The 21,686-nt window shown below is 40.2% G+C and overlaps 1 protein-coding gene across 1 annotated transcript; it reads left to right on the plus strand.

Annotated features, from left to right (window-relative positions):
• On the plus strand, positions 1-20,294 carry LOC100548146 (vitellogenin-2). The gene is given in 36 exon segments (XM_085231345.1): positions 1-64; positions 177-197; positions 298-449; positions 1,760-2,011; positions 2,604-2,765; positions 2,871-3,019; positions 3,183-3,333; positions 3,454-3,611; positions 3,693-3,858; positions 4,645-4,770; positions 5,132-5,162; positions 5,165-5,349; positions 5,915-6,132; positions 6,250-6,347; positions 6,910-7,034; positions 7,156-7,257; positions 7,909-8,028; positions 8,115-8,304; positions 9,065-9,158; positions 9,281-9,466; positions 9,940-10,084; positions 10,206-10,428; positions 10,518-10,693; positions 11,043-11,597; positions 12,097-12,147; positions 12,402-12,491; positions 12,933-13,145; positions 13,241-13,383; positions 13,764-13,902; positions 14,433-14,568; positions 15,022-15,208; positions 15,539-15,630; positions 16,720-16,817; positions 17,592-17,751; positions 19,097-19,258; positions 19,968-20,294. Coding segments are annotated over 36 exon segments (5,415 nt in total). The 5' UTR covers positions 1-24; the 3' UTR covers positions 20,087-20,294.
• Positions 20,295-21,686: the final 1,392 nt, after the last annotated feature.

Raw genomic sequence — 21,686 nt, forward strand, 5'->3', positions numbered from 1 at the left:
GGCAGAGCCCTATTCACCTTCACTATGAGGGGGATCATACTAGCACTAGTGCTCACCCTTGTGGGTAAGCTTATGCATCCCTTCTTCATTCTTCCCTGGAATTTCCTTGAGTTCACTGACAACGACTAGGTTTAGACCGGATATAACTCATGTGGTTTTTCTATCTCTTTTTGTAGGCAGCCAGAAGTTTGACATTGGTAAGTACATCTCTACCTATAAACTTGGTGGCTTTGTTATGATGACTATTCATTAGAATATGCTTACAGCTTTTGCGTAAATGGCTGTTATTCCCCACAGATCCAGGATTCAGAAGCAGAAATAGTTACCTGTACAACTATGAAGGTTTTATGTTGAATGGGCTTCAAGAAAGAAGTTTGGGCAAAGCTGGTGTGCGCTTGAGCAGCAAACTGGAGATCAGTGGGCTGTCAGAGAATGCTTACTTCCTTAAGGTACTGACCACATCTCGTTCCAAACATACCAACCAGTACTGAATTTAAGTCACGTTCATTTACTTGTGTTTTCCTCACCTGTGTTCTAAGAAGGCCTACGGGAACAGAATTGGTAACTTAGCCCTGCAGGTTTCAGGGAATGGTTTGCAAACTGAAGTTTCAAAATTGAGGAGTGATTTACCATCCAATTTCTTACGTGTGCTTGTTGTGATAATTGCTTGTAGCAGGGGCTTCTCAAAAATTTATATGCAAAGTAGAGGTGTCAGTACCAGGGATTCTGTTACAAAATGTTTATTTCTAACTTAAGGCGCTAAAGCTTCCTCTGATTTTAAGATTTTATTCAATTTTCAATAATTTTTTCCAAATCCTGTGGGGAGAAATGGGTATGGGTATGTAAAATGCAGATACACAGATGTAAGGTCATACAGCCAATTAATAAGCATAGGTTGTGTTTACACACTTGGGAAAAAAAGTGGAAGGCATCAAAAAGGACATCTCTCAAGGGTTTTAGAAGAGCTGTAGAACTTCTGTCATTAATGATGGTAAGATATTAAAATTATGAGCTAGGGATTGTACTTCTCACTGTTGTCTTCATCTTGAAATTGTTGTGTTGTGTGCCCCAGACTGTGCTCTGCAAAACACACCTCAAATTGCAGTAACTTCAACAAAGTCAGTAAAATTGCTTCTAATTTCCACTGTGTTTCTGTACATAGAAGGAAACAAGCAAACAAATGAAGAAGTGTTGATTTAATCAATTCACAACTATGGATCAAATATGGTAACTTGTTTAGTCAAAGCAATAAACATTTTGAGAGGGGAAGAATTAAAAAGAAACATTCTAAGAATATTTGGAGGGGGGGGTTAGAATTAGAATAATTTTACTTTTTATATGTTAAATTTAGTCTAAAGCAGATCCTGGTACAGCTATTGTAGTTTAAGGCTGAAGTAAAATGGAGGAAATTTCATTTGATTTATTTGAAATGTTATTTTATTACTTTTTGAATGATATTTTTCCCGTATGTAGTTAATGTGACTAAACTGTTCACAATCTTCCCAAGAGTTAACAAGGACGTGTTAACTGCTTCTCTACCACAAAAGAGCAATATTGAGCCCCAGGAGTCGTACCGATTTTACAAAGTAAGCAACAGATAGATGAATCAAAGAATCAACTCCTACATGGATATATAAGCCTAAATTTGGAAGGAAGGAGTAGATAACTAGTGATTAGGTCAATTTCTTCCAATCTGTTCACACTTCTAGTACCAAAGTGATTGTATTCATGTAAATATCTATTTTTAATTCCCTCTCAGATCCGTTCTTCACAAGTGGAGGAATACAATGGGGTCTGGCCCAGGGATTCATTCACTCGATCTTCCAAAATCACCCAAGCGATCTCATCGTGTTTCACCCGGCCCTTCAAATTTGAATACAGCAGTGGACGGGTTGGAAACATTTATGCCCCAGAAGACTGCCCAGATCTGTGCGTTAACATAGTGAGAGGAATATTGAACATGTTGCAGATAACCATTAAAAAATCACAGAACGTCTATGAATTACAAGAGGTTTGTGTTTCCCATTCCATTTCTAAAACAACTTTGCTGGAAGGATGCGTTCTGGTTAGGTGCTCTTCATTCATGTGTCTCTTTATTTGAATCTCCTTTCAAGCATACGTCTTGAAAAACTTGTTTTTCATTCACATAGAAAATACATGTGAACATGTTGAAGGAATTAGTCTTACTGGAATTCTTTAAAGACATTTCTTAAATTGCTTTGTTTAAAATGCAATGCCTTCATCAAAAAGGAACCATTAGCTATGAATGTGTTTGTTATATAGCTTCTCTGCTGCAGCAACATGATCAATTTTATTTGTTCATTTTTTGTATTAATTAGTTGATTACTTTTTCTGAGTTCCTTGACTGAACTTAAAATATGCCTATTTCATGTGTTTGTGTCTGTTTTTTAGTTCAGTAGGATTAATTGTGAGCAATGGTAACAGCTTCAAAAGATAGTTCAGTGAATCCTTATCCAATCTGTCTTCACCCAAAACATGGCTCGGTGTATCCTTACCCTCCTACTGATACTTCAAAGATTGCTCTCCTGTGGGGAAATCCTGATACAATTCACAGGTCTCTCTCCCTCTCCTGATCCTTTCAGGCTGGAATTGGAGGTGTTTGCCACACAAGGTATGTCATCCAGGAAGACAGAAAGAATAGCCGAGTATCTGTTACCAAAACCGTGGACGCGAATAATTGCCAGGAAAAGGTGCAAAAAAGCATTGGGATGGCTTACATCTATCCCTGCCCCGTGGACATGATGGTATGTGAGACATGGGAAGACCTTCCTCACACCAAGCAGATGGAAAAGGTGAATAACATGAGCCATCTGTCCCATTCACTCTGTGGTCTTTCTGTGCTTCTCTAGAAAGAAAGGCTCACCAAAGGGACTGCTGCTTTCTCCTACAAGCTGAAGCAGTCAGACAGCAGCACACTGATCACAGAGGTTGTGTCGCAGCAGGTGTATCAGATCTCCCCATTCAGTGAGCCTACTGGGGTGGCTGTCATGGAAGCAAGGTAGGTGCAGGGTTGTTTCTCTAAGTGAGAGTAATTGCAAGTTCTGATGGTCCCTTTCACCCCCAGTTGCAATGAGAAGAGAAATAAGCCCAGCAGCAGTTGGGTAAAGCTGTAAGTACACATATTTTATGACAACTTCTAATTCTTCTCTGTCCCTTGACAGACAGCAGCTCACCTTGCTGGAGGTGAGAAGTGAGCGGGGCAATGCCCCAGACATCCCCATGCAGAGCTATGGCAGCCTTCGCTACCACTTCCCAGCTGTACTACCACAGATGCCACTTCAGCTGATCAAGACAAAAAACCCTGAGCAACGGGTATGGAATTTTTAGGTCTTTGAATCAGTCTCCTAATTGAAAATTAAGAGCGACCAGAAATATGATCAGAAATATCAAAGGATTTAATTACACGTCCCTTCTCTCTCTTGTGTTGTACAGATAGTAGAAACACTGCAGCACATAATCCTGAATAACCAACAAGATTTCCATGACGATGTTGCATACAGATTCTTAGAGCTGGTCCAGCTTTGCCGGATAGCAAGTGTTGACACTCTTGAGTCTGTCTGGAGACAAGTTTCAGATAAACCTCGTTACAGGTATTTCATTGTGTGACCTGCTAAGAATTTTTCATTTCTGTAGACCTGAGAGCTAGACTTCTTCTTCTAACATGCTTGCAGGCGATGGCTCCTGAGTGCAGTTTCTGTGAGTGGCACCACAGAAGCACTAAAATTCCTCAAGACCAGAATTCGCAGTGATGACCTCAACTATATTCAGACCCTTCTAACTGTATCTTTGACTCTCCATTTGATGAAAGCTGATGAACACACACTTCCAATAGCAGCAGTGAGTAAATCCACATGAATCTTTCCAATTTAATAACAAAAAGAATGTTAATTGATGGCAACCTTTGATTGTTAAGTTCACTAGAGTGGGTTCTCCCATCATGTATACCAGTTTTGCACAAATACTGATCCATGATTTTTTTTCTTATTTTGACATATATGAGAAGATAATTCTTCATTTTGCTATAGTGATAGAAGAGCCCTTCTCTCTTAACAGAGAGAAATAGTACCATTTTAGTATGCTGGACTAACGTGCCTTGCCTTCTACAGGCAAATCTTTGTCTTTGTTTGCATGGTCAATAGAATAGCTAATAATAGAATAGAATAGATGATATATAATCATTTATATTGAACAGGATTTTTTCCCATCTCTAGTCAGTATTTCTCTTCATAAATAGGAAGCAAAATATATTAACTGACAGTGCTTTGTTAATGTAACTGAGACACACACTGTTCTAAAGATGTTCTATTTACTGATTGATGTTCACCCATAATCTTCACTATGTGTGATGCTCAGCTGAGGAAAATCAAATGGCTCTCCATGAACTAATATTTGTGCTTATTTATGTTGAAACCACTGCGGAACTAAGGTCCTAAGTGAAGCTTGCTAATGAAATGTCTACAAGCTGATTTAATTTGTTTTGATGTAAACAACAATCATTCTGAAATTACTCCCCCTAGATAAGCTGTGATGATTTTCCTTCTCTGAAAGCTATGCCAAGCATTGTCTTAAAAGCTCATTTTAATTTTATTTATTTATTTTCCTTTTCTTTTTTTCTCCCCACAGGATTTAATGACCAGCTCTCGAATTCAGAAAAATCCTATGCTTCAGCAAGTGGCCTGCTTGGGATATAGTTCTGTAGTCAACAGATACTGTTCTCAGACCTCAGCATGTCCTAAAGAAGCTCTTCAGGTGGGTTGTTCCCAATAGCTTGTTAATATACACTACTTTGGCTTAATTCTTTTTGGATCTGGTATGAAAATGTCAACTGGACATTTTTTTATTAATTATCAATCAATTAGACAAATACATATTTCACTGTCCTCCTCCAGAACAAAGGCAATAAATCATTTTACTAAATTAGACAATAATTTCATCACTGAATACACAGCTTTCACTTTTTTTTTTTCTTTTTTTTTTTTTCCTCCTCTACAGTCATCGCTGAGTTCTAATGAATTAGAACGATTTACTTTATTGTGATCGGCTTTTTACTGGGACATCGTGTATATATATATTAGGTGGAAAATGTTGAACTGTGCTTTGTTGTCCATAGCCCATCCATGACCTGGCAGATGAAGCAATCAGCAGGGCCGTGAAGACAAAATGAAATTAGCTCTGAAGTGCATTGGCAACATGGGAGAACCAGCCAGCTTAAAGCGTATCCTGAAGTTCCTTCCAACGTCTTCATCCAGTGCTTCTGATATCCCAATCCACATTCAGATAGATGCCATCATGGCCTTGAGAAAGATAGCTTGGAAGGATCCCAAAACAGTAAGTAACATCTGTCAGGGATTTATTTGCTTAAGGAACTGAAGAAGGAAAATGTATACTCTGAGGGTAATTAATTCAATAACATCAAATCTGTGGTTTCATTATGTTTGCTTATTTTTAAGAACACCAGAATACAAGCTTACATTTCAGCTAATGTTTTCTGGCAATACATAATAAATATTATTCAGTAGGAAATTTTCAGAAGGAATGAACACTGTTTCTGAAGTCAACCGATATAACTAATTAAGTCTGATGTTTGTTATGTATGGTAGAAATGTAGCCACCTAGAAGTGGATAATTTAATCTTCCTCAAGAGACAGGAGGAGAGAGAGAGACCTTCTGTTGACTTCTCAGGCAAAACACTGCCATAGGGCTGTTTGTTTTAGACCTTTCTCTGAAGTCGAGCGAGTCACCATTGACTTTCCATTGACCATTGGGATTATTTATATGGCGAGTGTAGGCAAGGCTTTGGCCTTTCAAGTGCTGTAGATAGCTAGAGGTGTTATATGATACAGACTCCAGTCAGACAGTCTTTGGTAATTCCCGACGTGTTTCCTCTTTCCAGGTGCAGGGCTATCTCATCCAGATCCTTGCAGACCAATCGCTTCCCCCTGAGGTACGAATGATGGCTTGTGCTGTTATCTTTGAGACAAGGCCTGCCCTTGCTTTGATCACGACGATAGCTAACGTGGCAATGAAGGAAAGCAATTTGCAAGTGGCTAGTTTTGTATATTCCCACATGAAGTCTTTGTCAGAGAGCAGATTGCCATTTATGTACAACATGTAAGTAGAGACAAGGATAAAGTGTGCTATTTTCTGCATATGCTGACAAACTGAATTCATTTTCTTATTCTGATGGAGTGTAGCTTCTTTCTGGATATATTACCTTTCTTTGTTTAGATCTTCAGCTTGCAACATTGCCCTTAAGCTGCTAGCCCCCAAACTGGACAGGCTGAGCTATTGGCGCAGCAAGGTCATTCGAGCAGGCAGTTACTTTGGTGAGTAAAGCATTTCAGCAACTTTAGAAATCCCTTCTTAAGGGTTACCAAGTCCTTTGGAGGAATGCAAATTGTCAGTACTTGTGTACTTTGAGTCTAGAAAAGTTTTTCCTCTTAGAACTGCTGCTCTCTGCAAAAAGAAATTCTGTAAGATACTTGCTAAGGTTGGTTTCTGAAATGTTTAGTTTATTTCTTATTGAAAAATTAATCTATTTCTTCTTACAGCTATAGTAGAAGCTTTCTCCTTTTGCTACAGAAATACATACTTAGCATACTTCGGGTCAGTTCAATAGTCTCCCTTGATCTATTGTTTTGTGGTTTCATTTCCCTGCTGCTCCTGTCATTCTGTAAAACATTCTGCATTTGGATAAGAAATTGAATTAAGTGTGGCAGTTACATATTTAAAAGAACAGGAATAAGTATTTATTAATCTGAGCCTGAACAATTAAAACTTATGTAATGATATACCTTAGAGTCAGTAACTGAAAAAGCCACAGAAATGCAGTCTTGAATGATGAGTAGAATGGTTAGAAAAATGGTCTTTTGTTTGCTTCCACCCAAGATAACTATAGAGTTGGTGCTGCTGGAGAAATTTTTGTTATGAACAGCCCAGGAACTATGTTCCCATCAGCAATAATTTCCAAATTGATGGCAAATTCTGCAGGTTCAGTGGCTGATCTGATAGAGGTAAATATTTACTTAATTTAGTAATAAAGCAAATAGAACAATTTTCATATTAAAATTTGACTCCTAAGTTTCCACTCTGTAAGTATGTTTCAGACTATTCCTTCTCACACTGTTTTTGTAGGTTGGCATCCGAGCAGAAGGCCTCACAGATGTCATAATGAAAAGAAACATCCCGTTTGCTGAATATCCCACATACAAGAAGATAAAGGAGCTTGGAAAAGCTGTGCGTGTTTTTAGTAATATAATGTGTGGGTTACATGAGGAGATATTTAGTGAGGCTTATCGTAAAAGTTAAGCTCATCTCAGAGAGTATATTACCCACCAGCAGTCAGTTTGAGTATCTCTGCAGAAGAGGAGGGATCTGCAGTGAGAGGAGATATTCCTTCAGCAAGTCTCACTGCAGAGATTTTTGCAAGTCTCGCTGCACCCCCACTTCCTTCCCACCTCAGATATGACTGCAGACAGAGCAGTGAGAGAAGGGGAAAGTGGATGTCACAGTACAAACATCTCTTGTGCCTGGCAGGTTTTCTCCTTCCTCCATTTTCCCAGCGTAGTTTGTAAGAAGTTCTCCTTATCTTCAAGAGAAACGATGATCTGGTGCAGTGCTTTCAAACTGGGTTTAACAGTACAAATGGCCTAGGTCCTCTGTATTAAAGTTATTTCACTGTAAATAAATGAACAGTGGATAAGGAACATCACAGTGATAGGGAGGATGTCTAAAATAGCAACATTACACTTTTAACAGAATACCAAGGAAATATGAGGGGCAAAAGAAGGCTGAGTTGGTCATTAACAGTTGTCATTGGCTTGCTAAACTGCCATTTGTAAAGCGTTGCATTAAGGAACTTCACTTGTTTCCTGATCTGTTCCCTAGCTGCTGGGATGGAAAGAGCTGCCAACAGAAACCCCCTTGATATCAGCCTACTTGAAAATACTTGGCCAAGAAGTGGCCTTCGTCAACATCAACAAGGAAGTCCTGCAACAGGCCATGAAGGTATCAGGGCCCCCTACTTCTCTTTGCAAGGCTCGACACCACTGTCACTTCATTTCCTCACCCCTTGGACATCTGTCCTCTGGCAGACTGTAGTGGAACCTGCTGATCGAAACACGGCAATGAAGAGAATCATCAGCCAGATCCGCAATGGCATCGCAGGGCAGTGGACGCAGCCAGTGTGGATGGGAGAGCTGCGATACATGGTTCCCAGCTGCCTCGGCCTGCCGCTGGAGTATGGGTCCTACACCACTGCCCTGGCACGAGCTGCAGTCAGCGGTGGGTTGGGAAGTACAAGGTCTGCTGTGCTAGCAGGTGGGAGGGACAGGCTAAGAGAGGCTGGGGAAAGATATAGAAAAACAAACAAACAAAAAGACCTGATTTTTGTAGTGTCTTAAAACACAGGAGGAGAGGTAGTGAAAGTATTAAAAAAGAAGCTGGGCACACATGAAAATGGTGAGTTGTCACTGTGCTGGGGGGTCAGGCTGCCGCTCCAGGGGACAGCGGCAGGCTGGAGGGATGGCCTGACAGGACGGTGCTGAATCGTGGCAAAGGGAAAAGTAAACCCTCGTGAGTGTGCAGACTGGCCATTGCCCAGGCAGCAGCTTTGCAAAAAAGGGCCTGAGAGGCCCAGTGGAAAAGCTGACGGTGAATCGGCAGCGTGCCCTTGTGGTAATGGACGCCAACTGCATCCTTGGCTGCCAAAGTTGAAGCAGAGCGAGCTCCGAAAGGCTTTTTCTCCTTAGCACGTATGATGCTGCACCAGAAGTTCTGTGCCCAGTTCTGGGTCTTCAGTGCAAAGCCCAGCAGCAGCACAGAAACGGTTGGAGGCCGAAGCACCTGAACACAGAACAAGTTTTCTGTATATTTTTTTCTTTTCAAGATTTGAAAAATGACCTTTTGTCTCAATGTCTCGTTTTTCAGCAATTTTCACTGTATTAAGAGAAAATATTACCTCTTCCTGAAAACTGCATCTTGCTTACACTCAAGTCCTTTCTTTTAATTTTGCTATTTTAAAATGCTGTTCTGTCTTTTGCAGTTGATGGAAAGATGACTCCACCTTTAACTGGAGATTTTAGACTTTCTCAGTTGCTCGAATCCACAATGCAGATTCGGTCTGACTTAAACCCCAGGTATGGCAGATTTCTTATGCCTTAATTATAGATGGAAGTTTTTTGTTTCTTTTTTTTATGACAGAGAACTCAACGTAGAAGCGAACACCTTTCTTACATACAACCACATCACTCTATTTCAGTTTATACGTGCATACAGTCGCAACGATGGGCATCAACACAGAATACTTTCAACACGTTGTTGAAATTCAAGGCGAGGTCCAGACAAGAATGCCGATGAAGTTTGATGCCAAGATAGATATGAAATTGAAAAATATTAAGATTGAAACAAACCCATGCCGTGAGGAAACTGAGATAGTGGTTGGAAGGTACGATGGCATTACTTCATTTCTGTTGTGGAAACCTTATGAAGTTCATAATTCACAGATGTTTTATGGAGGTTTCTAGACAAGCAATGTTGATAGATAACCTTTAGGATAAAGGGCAAAGAAGAGAAATAAGGGAATTGAAAGTCAAAATATGCCTCAAATATTTAGGAGCTAATTTTATTTTATTTTAATTTATTTATTTTTTTACTAATTCTTATTTTTTTAAATATTTTTATTTCCAAATAAATGTCTCTCATTTTGGAAATTTATTTAAATTTACCCATGCTTTGAAAACTGCCTGTGATGTTCCTCGTGACCTCTTAATTGTCTTTATCAATATTTATACTAACAGTTGCATATACACTTCCCATGTTCAAAGAACATGCTTGTGTCATAACACTTGACAAAGACAGGACAATAATTTGTTTAATCCAAATACATGGGTTTACCACTTTCTATGTATATTTTCACAGACATAAGGCTTTTGCTGTATCAAGGAACATAGGAGAACTAGGTGCTGAAAAGAGGACCTCAATTCTGCCGGGAGATGCTCCATTGAAAATTATGGAAGAACCTTTCCAAACATCAGAGAGGGCTTCCAGGGAACATTTCACAATGGTAACCTATTCTTTTTTGCTTGCACAGTTACACATACCCCTTATGTGCTACCTATACCTGCAGTTTTACTCTTGCCTATGATTTGCTCCCAGTGACATTCACATGCTCATCTCCATTACAGCAAGAGCCTGACAGCATGCCAAGGAAACAGTCCCATGATTCTCAAGAAGATCTTCGCCATAGCACAGGAAAAAGAACACATAAACGAGATATTTGCCTCAAAATGCATCGTCTTGGCTGCCAGCTCTGCTTTTCCAGAAGGTCAAGAGATGCCAGTTTCATAAAGAACACATATTTGCACAGATTAATTGGAGAACATGAAGCTAAAATAGTTTTGATGCCAGGTACAATACTGAGCACAAGCCTTTCTTATTAGGTTTGTTAGCGCCCCTTAAAGCGGTATAACTTTTTAATCTGTGCAATTTGTGTGCAGTTCCAACAGATGCTGATATTGACAAAATTCAGCTGGAGATTCAGGCAGGATCTAGAGCAGCTTCCAAAATAATTAATGAGGTAAACTCAGAGTCTGAGGAAGAGGATGAATCTTCTCCGTATGAGGACATTCAAGCTAAACTGAAGAGGATTCTAGGCATTGAAAATGTGTTCAAGGTAAGAGACTTGGAGTCTGCAAGGGGAGGATATTTTCCAGTAAATAAAGCCATAAAGAATTTGAAGGCTAGTGTAGAAAACTGACATGGGAAAGCCAGGATGGGGTTACTTCAAAAGGTGCCAGTGCTGTCAGCCCGTGTCACATCTGGAGAGACTGACCTGAGGGATGCATCCAGCTGGGACTGGTCCTCCTTGCTGGGGCAGATTTTGGAGTGGAAGAGTGAGCTTCCATGGTGGGGCAGGAAAGGCTGTGGTGAGCAGCTTGTCTGACACCCACAGATTTTTCACATTGTAAATACAGAAACAGATGTTTCCCCTCTCTTGTAATTTCCTATGAATTATTTTGCAGGTTGCAAACAAAACACAGCACCCAAAAAATCGACCATCTAAGAAAGGAAATGCTATGCTAGCAGAGCTTGGGACAGAGCCCAATGCAAAAACTTCCTCCAGCTCATCTTCTGTCTCCTCAACTGCCACCTCTTCTTCCTCATCTTCTGCCTCCTCTCCTAATCGTAAAAAGCCTATGGATGAAGAGGAAAATGATCAAGTAAAGCAAGTTAGAAACAAAGACTCAAGCAGCAGCAGCAGTAGTAGCAGCAGCAGTAGTAGCAGCAGCAGTAGTAGCAGCAAGAGCAGCAGTAGCAGCAGCAGAGGCAGCAGCAGCAGCACAAGTAGCAGCAGTAGCAGCAGCAAGAGCAGCAGCAGCAGCAAAGATAGCAGTAGTAGGAGCAGTAGCAGCAGCAGCAAGACAAGAAGTCGCCATAGCCATCAGTCACGGCGTCTAAATGGCAGCAGCAGCAGCAGCAGGTCAGTGAGTCACCACAGCCATGAGCATCACTCAGGACATCTGGAAGATGACAGCAGTAGCAGCAGCAGCAGCAGCAGCATGCATTCCAAAATATGGGTAACTAATATTTGTCAGTAAATTGAATGATGCTGATAGTATTTGTGAATTGTACTCCTCAAGGCAGCTGGCTTTGTATCAAGTTATTAATTAACACAGTAAATATTAACAACAAATTTTAATATCTATTCTGCAAACACAGCTGCAGTGTCAGTAAGCTACAGCTCAGCTGTCGCTGTTAGAGCATCTCAAAAGTTTCTACAAGTTTGCTGAAACTTTTGTTGTAGGCAGAGAAGCATGTTTCACCAATGTATTGCTTTCTGTCTATACAAATTGCTTGTTTATATTTTTATTTTGCAGTAGAAACATTAATGCTTTATATAAACTATTTCAACCATTTTGACTATTGCATTATGTGCTTATAACTAAGCATACAGAAAACTATGCATGAATGATAATTACTAAAATTCTGACATAGTTCCCAGTGCTCAGATTTGAATACAATTGCAGCATTTCTTTTCTTCCAAGGCTTTTCATCTCCTTCTTATTATTTTCAAAGGGGCATCATGAGATTTATCAGTATCGCTTTAGATCAGCACACAGACAAGAGGTGAGTTTTCCATTCTTAGTTAATTGAGTTTGGAATCTGTTACAAGCTAAATTAAAACCTTGAAGTCCACTTGTTGTCTTTGCTGAGGGAAACTGCAGTACTGATAACACCAAATCAGCTGTGGTTGTTCTTCTGAGACTCATATCAGTAATAAGCTCCATAACAAAGGATATTCTGCAGCACTGCCTAGTGCAGTTTCTTCAAGTGTGGTTTTTAAATTACCTACATGAGCATGATGTGTTTTCTTCCTGCAGTTCCCCAAAAGAAAACTCCCTGTTGACAGAGGTACCAGCAGATACTCCTCTACCAGATCCAGCCGTGACACATCCCGAGCTGCTTCCTGGGTTAGTTGCATCATTTCTAGCATTGGAAGAGTGGCAGAGTGCCATGCATTTGCAGTAATTGTTCAGCTAGGGCAATGGGAACAGAGAAACACCGAATTGTCAAGTTTTGAATATCAGTCAAGAGTGAGACACACACTGTAGATCCCCTACATGCTTTTCATGGTTCAGTCATTTCATGATGAGCATGGTGTAGTTCAGTAAATGGCACAAATTCTGGCTTATCTCAAACATAGCGATGAGATCCTTCTGTGCTTGCAGGGGCACACTCATCCTAAGGCACATGCATGAGAGTTTACAGACACACGTAGATATATGTGCAGTACATACACTGCTATATATTTGTAGTTCCGTTTTTTATTTGCTAGATCTTGCATTTAAAATGCTCCATAGCAACTCCTTTGTAATGTTGTTCTTTGCAAACTTTGTCCCCCTTCTTCTTAGCCTAAGTTTCTGGGTGACATCAAAACCCCAGTGTTAGCTGCTTTTCTCCATGGCGTTAGTAACAATAAGAAGACAGGAGGCCTCCAGCTTGTTGTATACACTGATACTGACTCCGTGAGGCCGCGGATGCAGGTATTTGTGACAAACCTCACAGATTCAAGCAAGTGGAAGCTCTGTGCAGATGCTTCGGTCCTCAATGCACACAAGGCAGTGGTAAGGCTCAAAAAATTGTCACGTGCAACCACATACATAGCAATAAAATAATGTTCAATGTTTTTAAAAATGGACTGCTTTTCGCTCCATTGTAGGCTTACCTGAAATGGGGCCGGAATTGCCGGGACTACAGGGTTTCTACTGAGCTGGTGACTGGACGGTTTGCTGGGCACCCTGCTGCACAAGTGAAGCTGGAGTGGCCCAAGGTTCCTTCGAATGTCAGATCAATGGTTGAATGGTGAGGTTTTAACCTTTAGTGCTACTTGTATATGATATTGGTCAAATGTGAAAAATCAGTATCCACCCACGAGGTTCTAGGGAATAAAGTACCAGCTATTTTTTAAGTCTGTGAGCTGTCTGAGTATTGCCCTTGGACACAAAACCCGAGTGGGAGATATCGCCACCCTGTGTACAGTAATTCTTTGAGCTGGTCATACTGAAAACCAAGGAACAGGTTCTTTCTCTGAACGCTGATCAGTAAAGCAGGGAGTGGTTATGGGGATGTGGCCAGTGATGCCGAAGAACCTGTATGACACTTCTGCACAAATGTGAGCTGCCTGGTTTGGATGGGTGCCTCTTTTTGCCTCTCTGTTTCACCAGATCTTTCCTTTTTTGAAGGTTTTACAAGTTTGTCCCCGGGGCTGCATTTATGCTGGGTTTCTCTGAGAGAATGGGCAAGAATCCTTCTCGACAAGCCAGGATGGTCGTGGCTCTGACTTCTCCGAGGACATGTGATATTGTTGTCAAGCTGCCTGATGTAAATATGAAACTGTCATTGCTCTCCTATGTTTTCCTCATAGAAAAGTGAGACTGTTGGTGTTGTTTAATTATACTGGGCCAATTCTTAGAAGGAAAAGCTAAGTAAAGTAAGCATCAGTTGGGTGTAAATGATGAAAACGGCTCTTAAGAGTTTTCAATCTTTTTATATTTCATCAAAGAATATTCATACAGTGGTTTCGTTCTTGCAAAAAGAGCATGGTGGGTACTCATAAAGACATGCATTTCCATCTGTGGGAGCTCCGTAAGTGTTCACATAAACACATTTGATAAGGAAGTAATACATTCTCTCATGAATACTAACTGAATTATGACCCATACCAAAAAGAAGCAAAATCTCGTGTGCAGTGAATCAGATGAACACAATTCATAATTTCATATAAATTCTTTGTCAACCAAGGCAGAAGAGACTGAAATTGATTTCCATATAGGAGAAAAGGTTATCTCAGCTGTTTGTTGTGAATATTTGGTACAACTACACTTTTACAATGCTTCCAAATTCTTTTTCAGATGACCCTCTATCAAGAAGCCATGAGGCTTCCTCTATCACTCCCTGTGGGTCCGAGGATCCCAGCTTCAGAGCTGCAGCCTCCAATCTGGAATGTCTTTGCTGAAGCCCCCTCTGCAGTGCTCGAGAATTTGAAAGGTCAGAGTTGGATCAGGTTCAGAAGCAGGATGTCCTCAGTTTCCTCAGGAATTAATTTGAACATCTTCTGATTTTTAGTTTTTTTTTCCTGGGATTATTTGTCTCCAGTCTATTAGGGAATGGGATGCAATAGTGCAAGGATAGTTCAACTGGGAGAGAATGTTGTGCATATATAGAGAAAGCATTTCAGGGAAATCAAGACTGACAATTATCTGAAGTGATAACATAAACTTTCTGGCAATTACTTTGTTAGACAGAGGGCTGTGTTTTTCATGCTTTTTTTTAGAAGTTATGGGTGGCTGGTGGCAAAAAGTCCCTATAGTCTATACAAAAATATCATATATAGAAAAAATAAAACAACCATGAAATAATACAGCACTAGAAATACAACATGCCCTCTAACAGCTTTTCTTAACAGAAAAGCAAATATTCACTGGCATTTTATTTAACCAGCTCGCTGCTCCGTTTCACACAACAAGATCACAACCTTTAATGAAGTCAAATTCAACTACTCGATGCCAGCAAACTGCTATCACGTCTTGGCTCAGGATTGCAGCTCTGATCTTAAGTTCCTGGTGATGATGAAAAGTGCTGAAGAAGCTGCAAACCTTAAAGCCATCAACATCAAGATTGGCAGTCAGTAAGTAACTTGTGCCAGCTCCCATCGCATGAGGGACTGCATTGTCCACATGGAGTGGGAGAGGAGCTTGGATCTAAGCTTTGCTCAGCTTTGTTCAGCAGCCCATGAGTTTTCAGCATTTTCCTTATTTACTTGCTATGCATACTGAACATGATGCCTATGATGTTGTTATCCTGCATTTTAGGTGATAGGAATGCCCCAAAGTAATTTAAACAGTTGGAATGTGCTTATGTTGTGACCAGTGATATTTAGTGAGCAAGAAAATCACTTGGTCAGTGTATGTGTATAAATGTGATACAAACAGGATAAGAACTTTCTTCTTCTTAACAGTGAAATTGACATGCATCCTGTGAATGGACAGGTGAAACTGCTGGTGGACGGGGCTGAGAGCCCCACTGCCAACATTTCCCTCGTATCTGCTGGTAAGTGACACAGCATTCCCTTGGTTTCATTTTCATGTGTATGTTAGGAGAAAGAGAGGAAGAGTAGACAAAAGAATTGTATCAAAGATCTTCCACAAATTTGTGTTCAGTAAGTATTTATATCCTTTGCTGTCAGGTTGTTACTTAAGAATTTGCATGTTACTCACTTGCATGTGAATGTTTACAAAGATCAATTAGAGCATGAAACACTCAAGGTGGCCAAGCAAAGTAAAGTGTAACTACTGTTTCATATATTGCTGTGGCTCCCACTGGAGCTCCAAATTGGAGAAATGTATCAGTTATGGAATAAAACCTTGCTTGATAAAACCTTCACCACCCTCATAGATACAAGATGTTCTCATTTTGCTTCATAGGTATACATCTGGTTAATATTCTGAAATCTGTCAGGCATAAATACAGAGAACTGTGCATATACAGGAAAACTAGGCTGCTTTCTTATTTCCAAGCAGGGATATTTTTTCTGTAAAAGGACACAGGAGGACATTGTTTCATTCTCTGCTACACAGCTGGGGGGAATGCACAATGCAGATGCTCCCCGACTATGTATCTGTGATACAGGATTCAGGATAAATCTTGCTGAAATTGGGTTAGCATCTGCCAGTGCAGCGCTCTGCCCTAATTATTATGTACTTAGTGAGCAATAATTGTGCTAAAAATGTCCCAGTGACAATCGTGTTATTTTTTGTATTTTATTACTCCAATGCAATGTAGTCAGAATTTCGAATAGCTGCACAACTGCACAGGTATTATAAGCAGCTCTGTAAGCCTTTCTAGGAATAAATGTGATATGCTAATAATCCCAAGAAAAATAAGTAAACCTGTGATAATTAAAATTATTTTCCAACTTTTTACAAACACTTTTTATCTATGTGTACACTCTTTATTTTTTTACAGTCTGTGCTTCTTGAGAACTAGTGAGGAATTCAAAGCAAAAGATGCAAAAGAGTAATTTTTAAAACATGATAGCTACTTTTTCCTCTATTAGAGGAGACAGTTTGGGTCTTTTTAAATTATTATTATTTCTTTTTTTAAATTATTATTATTATTTATATTCTTTTCTTCTTCTAGGTGCTTCTCTGTGGATTCACAATGAAAACCAAGGGCTTGTACTTGTTGCCCCAGTCTTTGGTATCGATAAATTGTACTTCGATGGACAAACATTCTCGGTATAGTTTCCTCTTCATAAATCTAGATGACATATTTCTGTATGATCTCCTTATATCTGTATGTGTGAGTGCAATACTGTCCAGTAGCAAAGCTAAATCTGTCCAGGCCTTACCCCCCTCTCCCCCCCCCAGAAAAAAAACAAACATAAAAGAAGATAATGCAGCCAGTGCTGCAGAGTCCTTCTCTGTGTTTCTTAATAGGACATCCAAGAATCCTTCACCAATACTAATTTATTCTTACAGCAAGTGTGTGCTGGAAAATGGGCCTGTGAGCATACATAGTCTGAGTCAGCAGTGTATCTGCAAGAAGAAAAAAGAGTTTTCAGCTTCTGTCCATGTTTGAAAGGCTGTACTAAAAAAATGGGAAACAGAAATGTAAGAAAATCAATATTATCATACTGCATTTATCACCTACTAGGAAAACATCAATCGCACAGAAGCTTCAGAATAATAGTCAAAACTAATAATTACTTAATAAGCTAGCCAGGCACAGCAGGTTTTAAAGGCTGCAACGGAGCTAAATGCACCACAGCATCATGGGAGTTTGGCATCTGACTGTGAGGTACGTGTGAGCTCTTAGCAAAGAAGGAAAGCATTTATATGTTTGTGTGTTGCCATGCTGGAACTAGATGATCCTTGAGGTGTCTCTTCCAACCCAAGCCATTCTATGTTGTATTATGATACTGAAAGGCACATACATAGCAAAAATCTGTTCCACACTCTTGTTATGTTTGTTTGTTTTAAATTTGAAATGTTTTTTACTTTTCCTTGAAGATTCAAGTTGCTTTATGGATGGCAGGGAAAACATGTGGAATCTGTGGAAAATATGATGCAGAATGTGAACAGGAGTATCGGATGCCCAATGGATTTCTAGCTAAAGATGCTGTGAGCTTTGGTCATTCTTGGATCTTGGAAGAAGCGCCCTGTAAAGGAGGTATGAAAGCTACGATTAATTTAATTTAGTATTGTTCAGAAAATGTTAAATCTGTAAATACATTGGAAAAAACATTTATAAAGGTCTCACTCTTCAGTTATATTAAATATAACCAATATTTTCCAGCTTAGAAAGGAATAAGAAATTAGAAGTTAGTCAAATCCGAGAAAAACCTAATTAGTTGAAATGAATCAAGCTGAAATGAAACCACTGTTTTGAAGCGAAAACTATGAAGAAGAAGATTAAATTTAAAAAGTAAGAAAATAAATTCACATTGAATGGTTTGGTGTAAGCAAATAGCACTTTCCAGCCAACATTTGATCCACCAAAAAAGCAGATGGGGATTAGTAATTACTATGGCTCACCACCTGAGTTTTGAACCAGTGCAACCTGTCAAACATTTGAGCACACAAGTAGCTCCAGGGACTTAATTACATAGTTGAAATGAAGGAAAAAATAAAAGGGCTATATTTTAAGTGTTTCAGTAGATTAGGATCTTACAGTGTGCTCCATTCTCTCAGCTGAGGTTATGGTACAACAGCATCCCATGGAGGAGGGAGGAGAACAAGCACATTACCTCTGTAAACCTGATGGGAAGGACTTACTTGTTACCTGGAGATGACTTTCACATGTCCAGCTGTATATCAACTGTCATTCTTCTATGTGTCTTCGTAAAGAATACCTGGCATCAGACTTGCTTTAGATATACGTGCAGTACATAGGCGTGCACACAACAAAATTCATGCTATTGCTAGTTGCCACACTCTGTGTTTCCCTCTGGCATATGGTGAAAATGTCTGACATGCTGAGAATAAAGCTTAGATGTGGTTCATTTAGCCACTCACACACTTGTAACTTGTCCTGGGAATCCAAAATGAGACCAGTATTACCAGCTGGCAGCAGTGATCTTTGCTCTCTCTGCAGCAATTTTGAGTCTGAATGACGGTGGTAATGGTGTAATTCTTTAGTTATTGTTTTTATTTGTTTGGAAACACCCCTCTCCTCTTTCTACTGATGAATATTCAAAACCTTTGAATGTTGTTTGGTGGCTATTCAGTGAGCCAGTTTACTTTGCAAAATGTTTATTAGAACATATTCCAGACTGTTTTTACATGTTAATCTAGAAATTAAGCCAGTTACAGTTTAAATTAAATTTCAGTAACTCCATATCTAATTAGCTGATTTGAAAAGCTTATCAGTCAGTGATGCAGTGCTGCTTTGCTTATGATCAACATTCAGTCTTTATAGAAGCAATTTGCTTGCAAATTGGCAGATGGGTCAGTCTGGGGAGATTTGAAGATTTTGCACGTAAGAACATAAACTACCATCAGTGATTCTGTTACAGCTTGTAAACTGCATCGTTCATTCGTGAAGCTTGAGAAGACGGTTCAGCTTGCGGGTGTTGATTCCAAGTGCTACTCTACAGAGCCTGTGCTGCGCTGTATGAAGGGATGCTCTGCTACCAAGACAACTCCAGTCACTGTTGGTTTCCACTGCCTCCCAGCTGGTAAGTCCACAGAAAGTGTAATTTTGTAATTGTAATTGTTCTAATTTTACTGCTTTTCATGGCAGTGGCATTTAAAATCTAAACTGATCTCCTCTTCATTATCCTTGGATCTAACATTGTAAGGAGAGGGTAAGAGCACAGTCAATATGTGACTCAGCTGCATTGCAGCATGTGATGATTCAGGATCATGTTCCACACCTTGAAACAGTGATCCTCATCCTGTATGTTTTCACTGATCACTGCCTTTGGGCATAATCCTGTTTTCCTGAGCTGATTTAGGCCATAGAAGGGCAGGTGTGAACAGGATTCCTGCCCACAGGTGTGGCGATACCGGAACATATCCCTTCTACAAGTATATTGTAGAGATATTGCATATCAAAGAGATTAGATTAGATAGATATAGACTATACTGATTATACGTTTGTGTGTGTTTTCAAAGTGTGTTTTCCTTTAAGACCACAATTTCTTTTTCTAAATGTATTTTTAATAAAATTCTACATGGAAGAACTGGTTTCCAATGTAGAAATGACTTATTAAGTAAGTGATTTTCCTGGAACATCTCAGCTTGACTTAGCTGAGTGTAAATATGGATGACAGCAAGGAGAAGCCAAGCCTGGTTTAATTAACGATGAGTGCATGGTAAATGCCATACCTTGCAAAACTGCTTCTAAAGCATGCTGATTGCTTTCCATTTCTTGTTAATCATCAGATTCAGCTACGAGCCTGGCTGACAAACAGATGAAGTTTGACCAGAAGTCAGAGGACATGCAGGATACTGTTGATGCACACACAGCATGTTCATGTGAGAATGAAGAATGCAGTACATGAAGCTGTACATTGCAGCACTGGAGAATACAGAAACATTTTAGTTTTTATTGTGTGGTGTAAGAAGACTCATGTCAAGAAGCAATGGAAACATTAAATTAAATGCTTAAAGATGTGTGGAATTTTCCCAAGTAATTTAAAGTATTAAACTTTATTATTGTAGAAACTATTCTAATTGCCTATAACTATCTGATTTCATAATAAATACATGCATGGAAAAACCAGTGAAGGCTTCCTTCTTTCACTGACTGTGGCAAGAGGATGTCTGCAATGCTTCTCTTCACCCCAGCCAAGGCTGTGGCAGCCTGCTGTGTAGATGTACATCAGGCAAGGGTCTGTGGCAGGCCCCACCTGCAATATGGGTTGAGTGGAGTGGCAGGAGCTGCCTACCAGGAGGCTCCAGCTTGTTTCCCCTGTGCTTCCTTCCATGGTGCTGAGATCCTGGGCACCACAGTAGGAATTGCTTGGCTCTGGGTGAGACAGCGCCCTCTGCAGCAGCAATGCAAAGAGGTGTTTTGCAGTGACAGTGTGATGGGCCTGCGCTGTCGTAGGAAGCAGCTTTCAGGGAATGAACCTGAATCTAAAGCATATGGAGAAGGCTGCTCTTAGAGAGGAAATGTGACATTCCTGACACACAGCACACAGAAGCTGGTGTGAGTCAAGAGTCTCTGAGCAGACCTGGGGTGCAAAGCCCACCCACAGCAGGTCTCTCTGGGCATGGTGAGGGATGTACTCGGCTGCCCTGAGAGCTGGAGGCCATAGGTTTCCAGATGTGTGCTCCTGGTTGGTCTTTCTGTCTGCTCTGGGCTGGACTGGCAGGCTGCATGCCTGTAGTTTTTTGGTAAATTAATTAAAAGAGAAATAAGTGATTTGATTCTTAAAATCAGGAGCAACCAATGAAGGCAAAACTGCACTTCCCTCTAACCACATGGAATGGAAAGGTGGTTGCTGGGCAAAGGGATTGAGAAAGCTCTATACAAGTTGTGTCATTCTGCTTTCTCCAGCATCATGGGCACTTCAGTGTTTGTACGTATGTGGCTTTTATAGTTTGGAAAGGTAACTTCCTCGATACCAAAGGGAAGCTGTTGGAAAGTCAACATGAAGGGCAGACACCCGGGCAGTGGTGAAAAGGTCTTGAGGGGTTCTCAACCCAGGCATCAGGGCTTGTGGGCGCTAGGAACCCGAGGGAAGCACAGCCCTGCCCAGAGGCATCCAGCACATCAGAGGCTTCTCATGAAGGTGGGCAGCTGGCTCCTTTCCTCCTGGCCTATCCTGCCCTGTGCTGTAGGCACTGTTTAGAGCTCCACAGAAATGCTGTTCATGGCTGCTCCTGGGCACAGCAGAGTTGATTGTTACCTCACAATGGTGATTTTTTTTTTTCTTATTTCCCCTCCCCCCAAACTTGTTTTTTTTTTTTTTTAATTCAGGCTATATCCTCTGGAGAAATGTAAATGGTGAAGAGGTGTGAGTATATGGGGATGAGAGGGGCCATAACAAGAGTTTAAATTGTTCTTGACAGGCTGGAGAAATGGCCCACAGAGATTAAAAGATTCAGTTCCACACAGAAAAACACGAAGATAAAATCTCCACTGACAGACTGTGG

Source organism: Meleagris gallopavo, chromosome 10 (assembly GCF_905368555.1).
Source record: "Meleagris gallopavo chromosome 10, MGAL_WU_HG_1.1, whole genome shotgun sequence".
Taxonomy (NCBI): domain Eukaryota; kingdom Metazoa; phylum Chordata; class Aves; order Galliformes; family Phasianidae; genus Meleagris; species Meleagris gallopavo.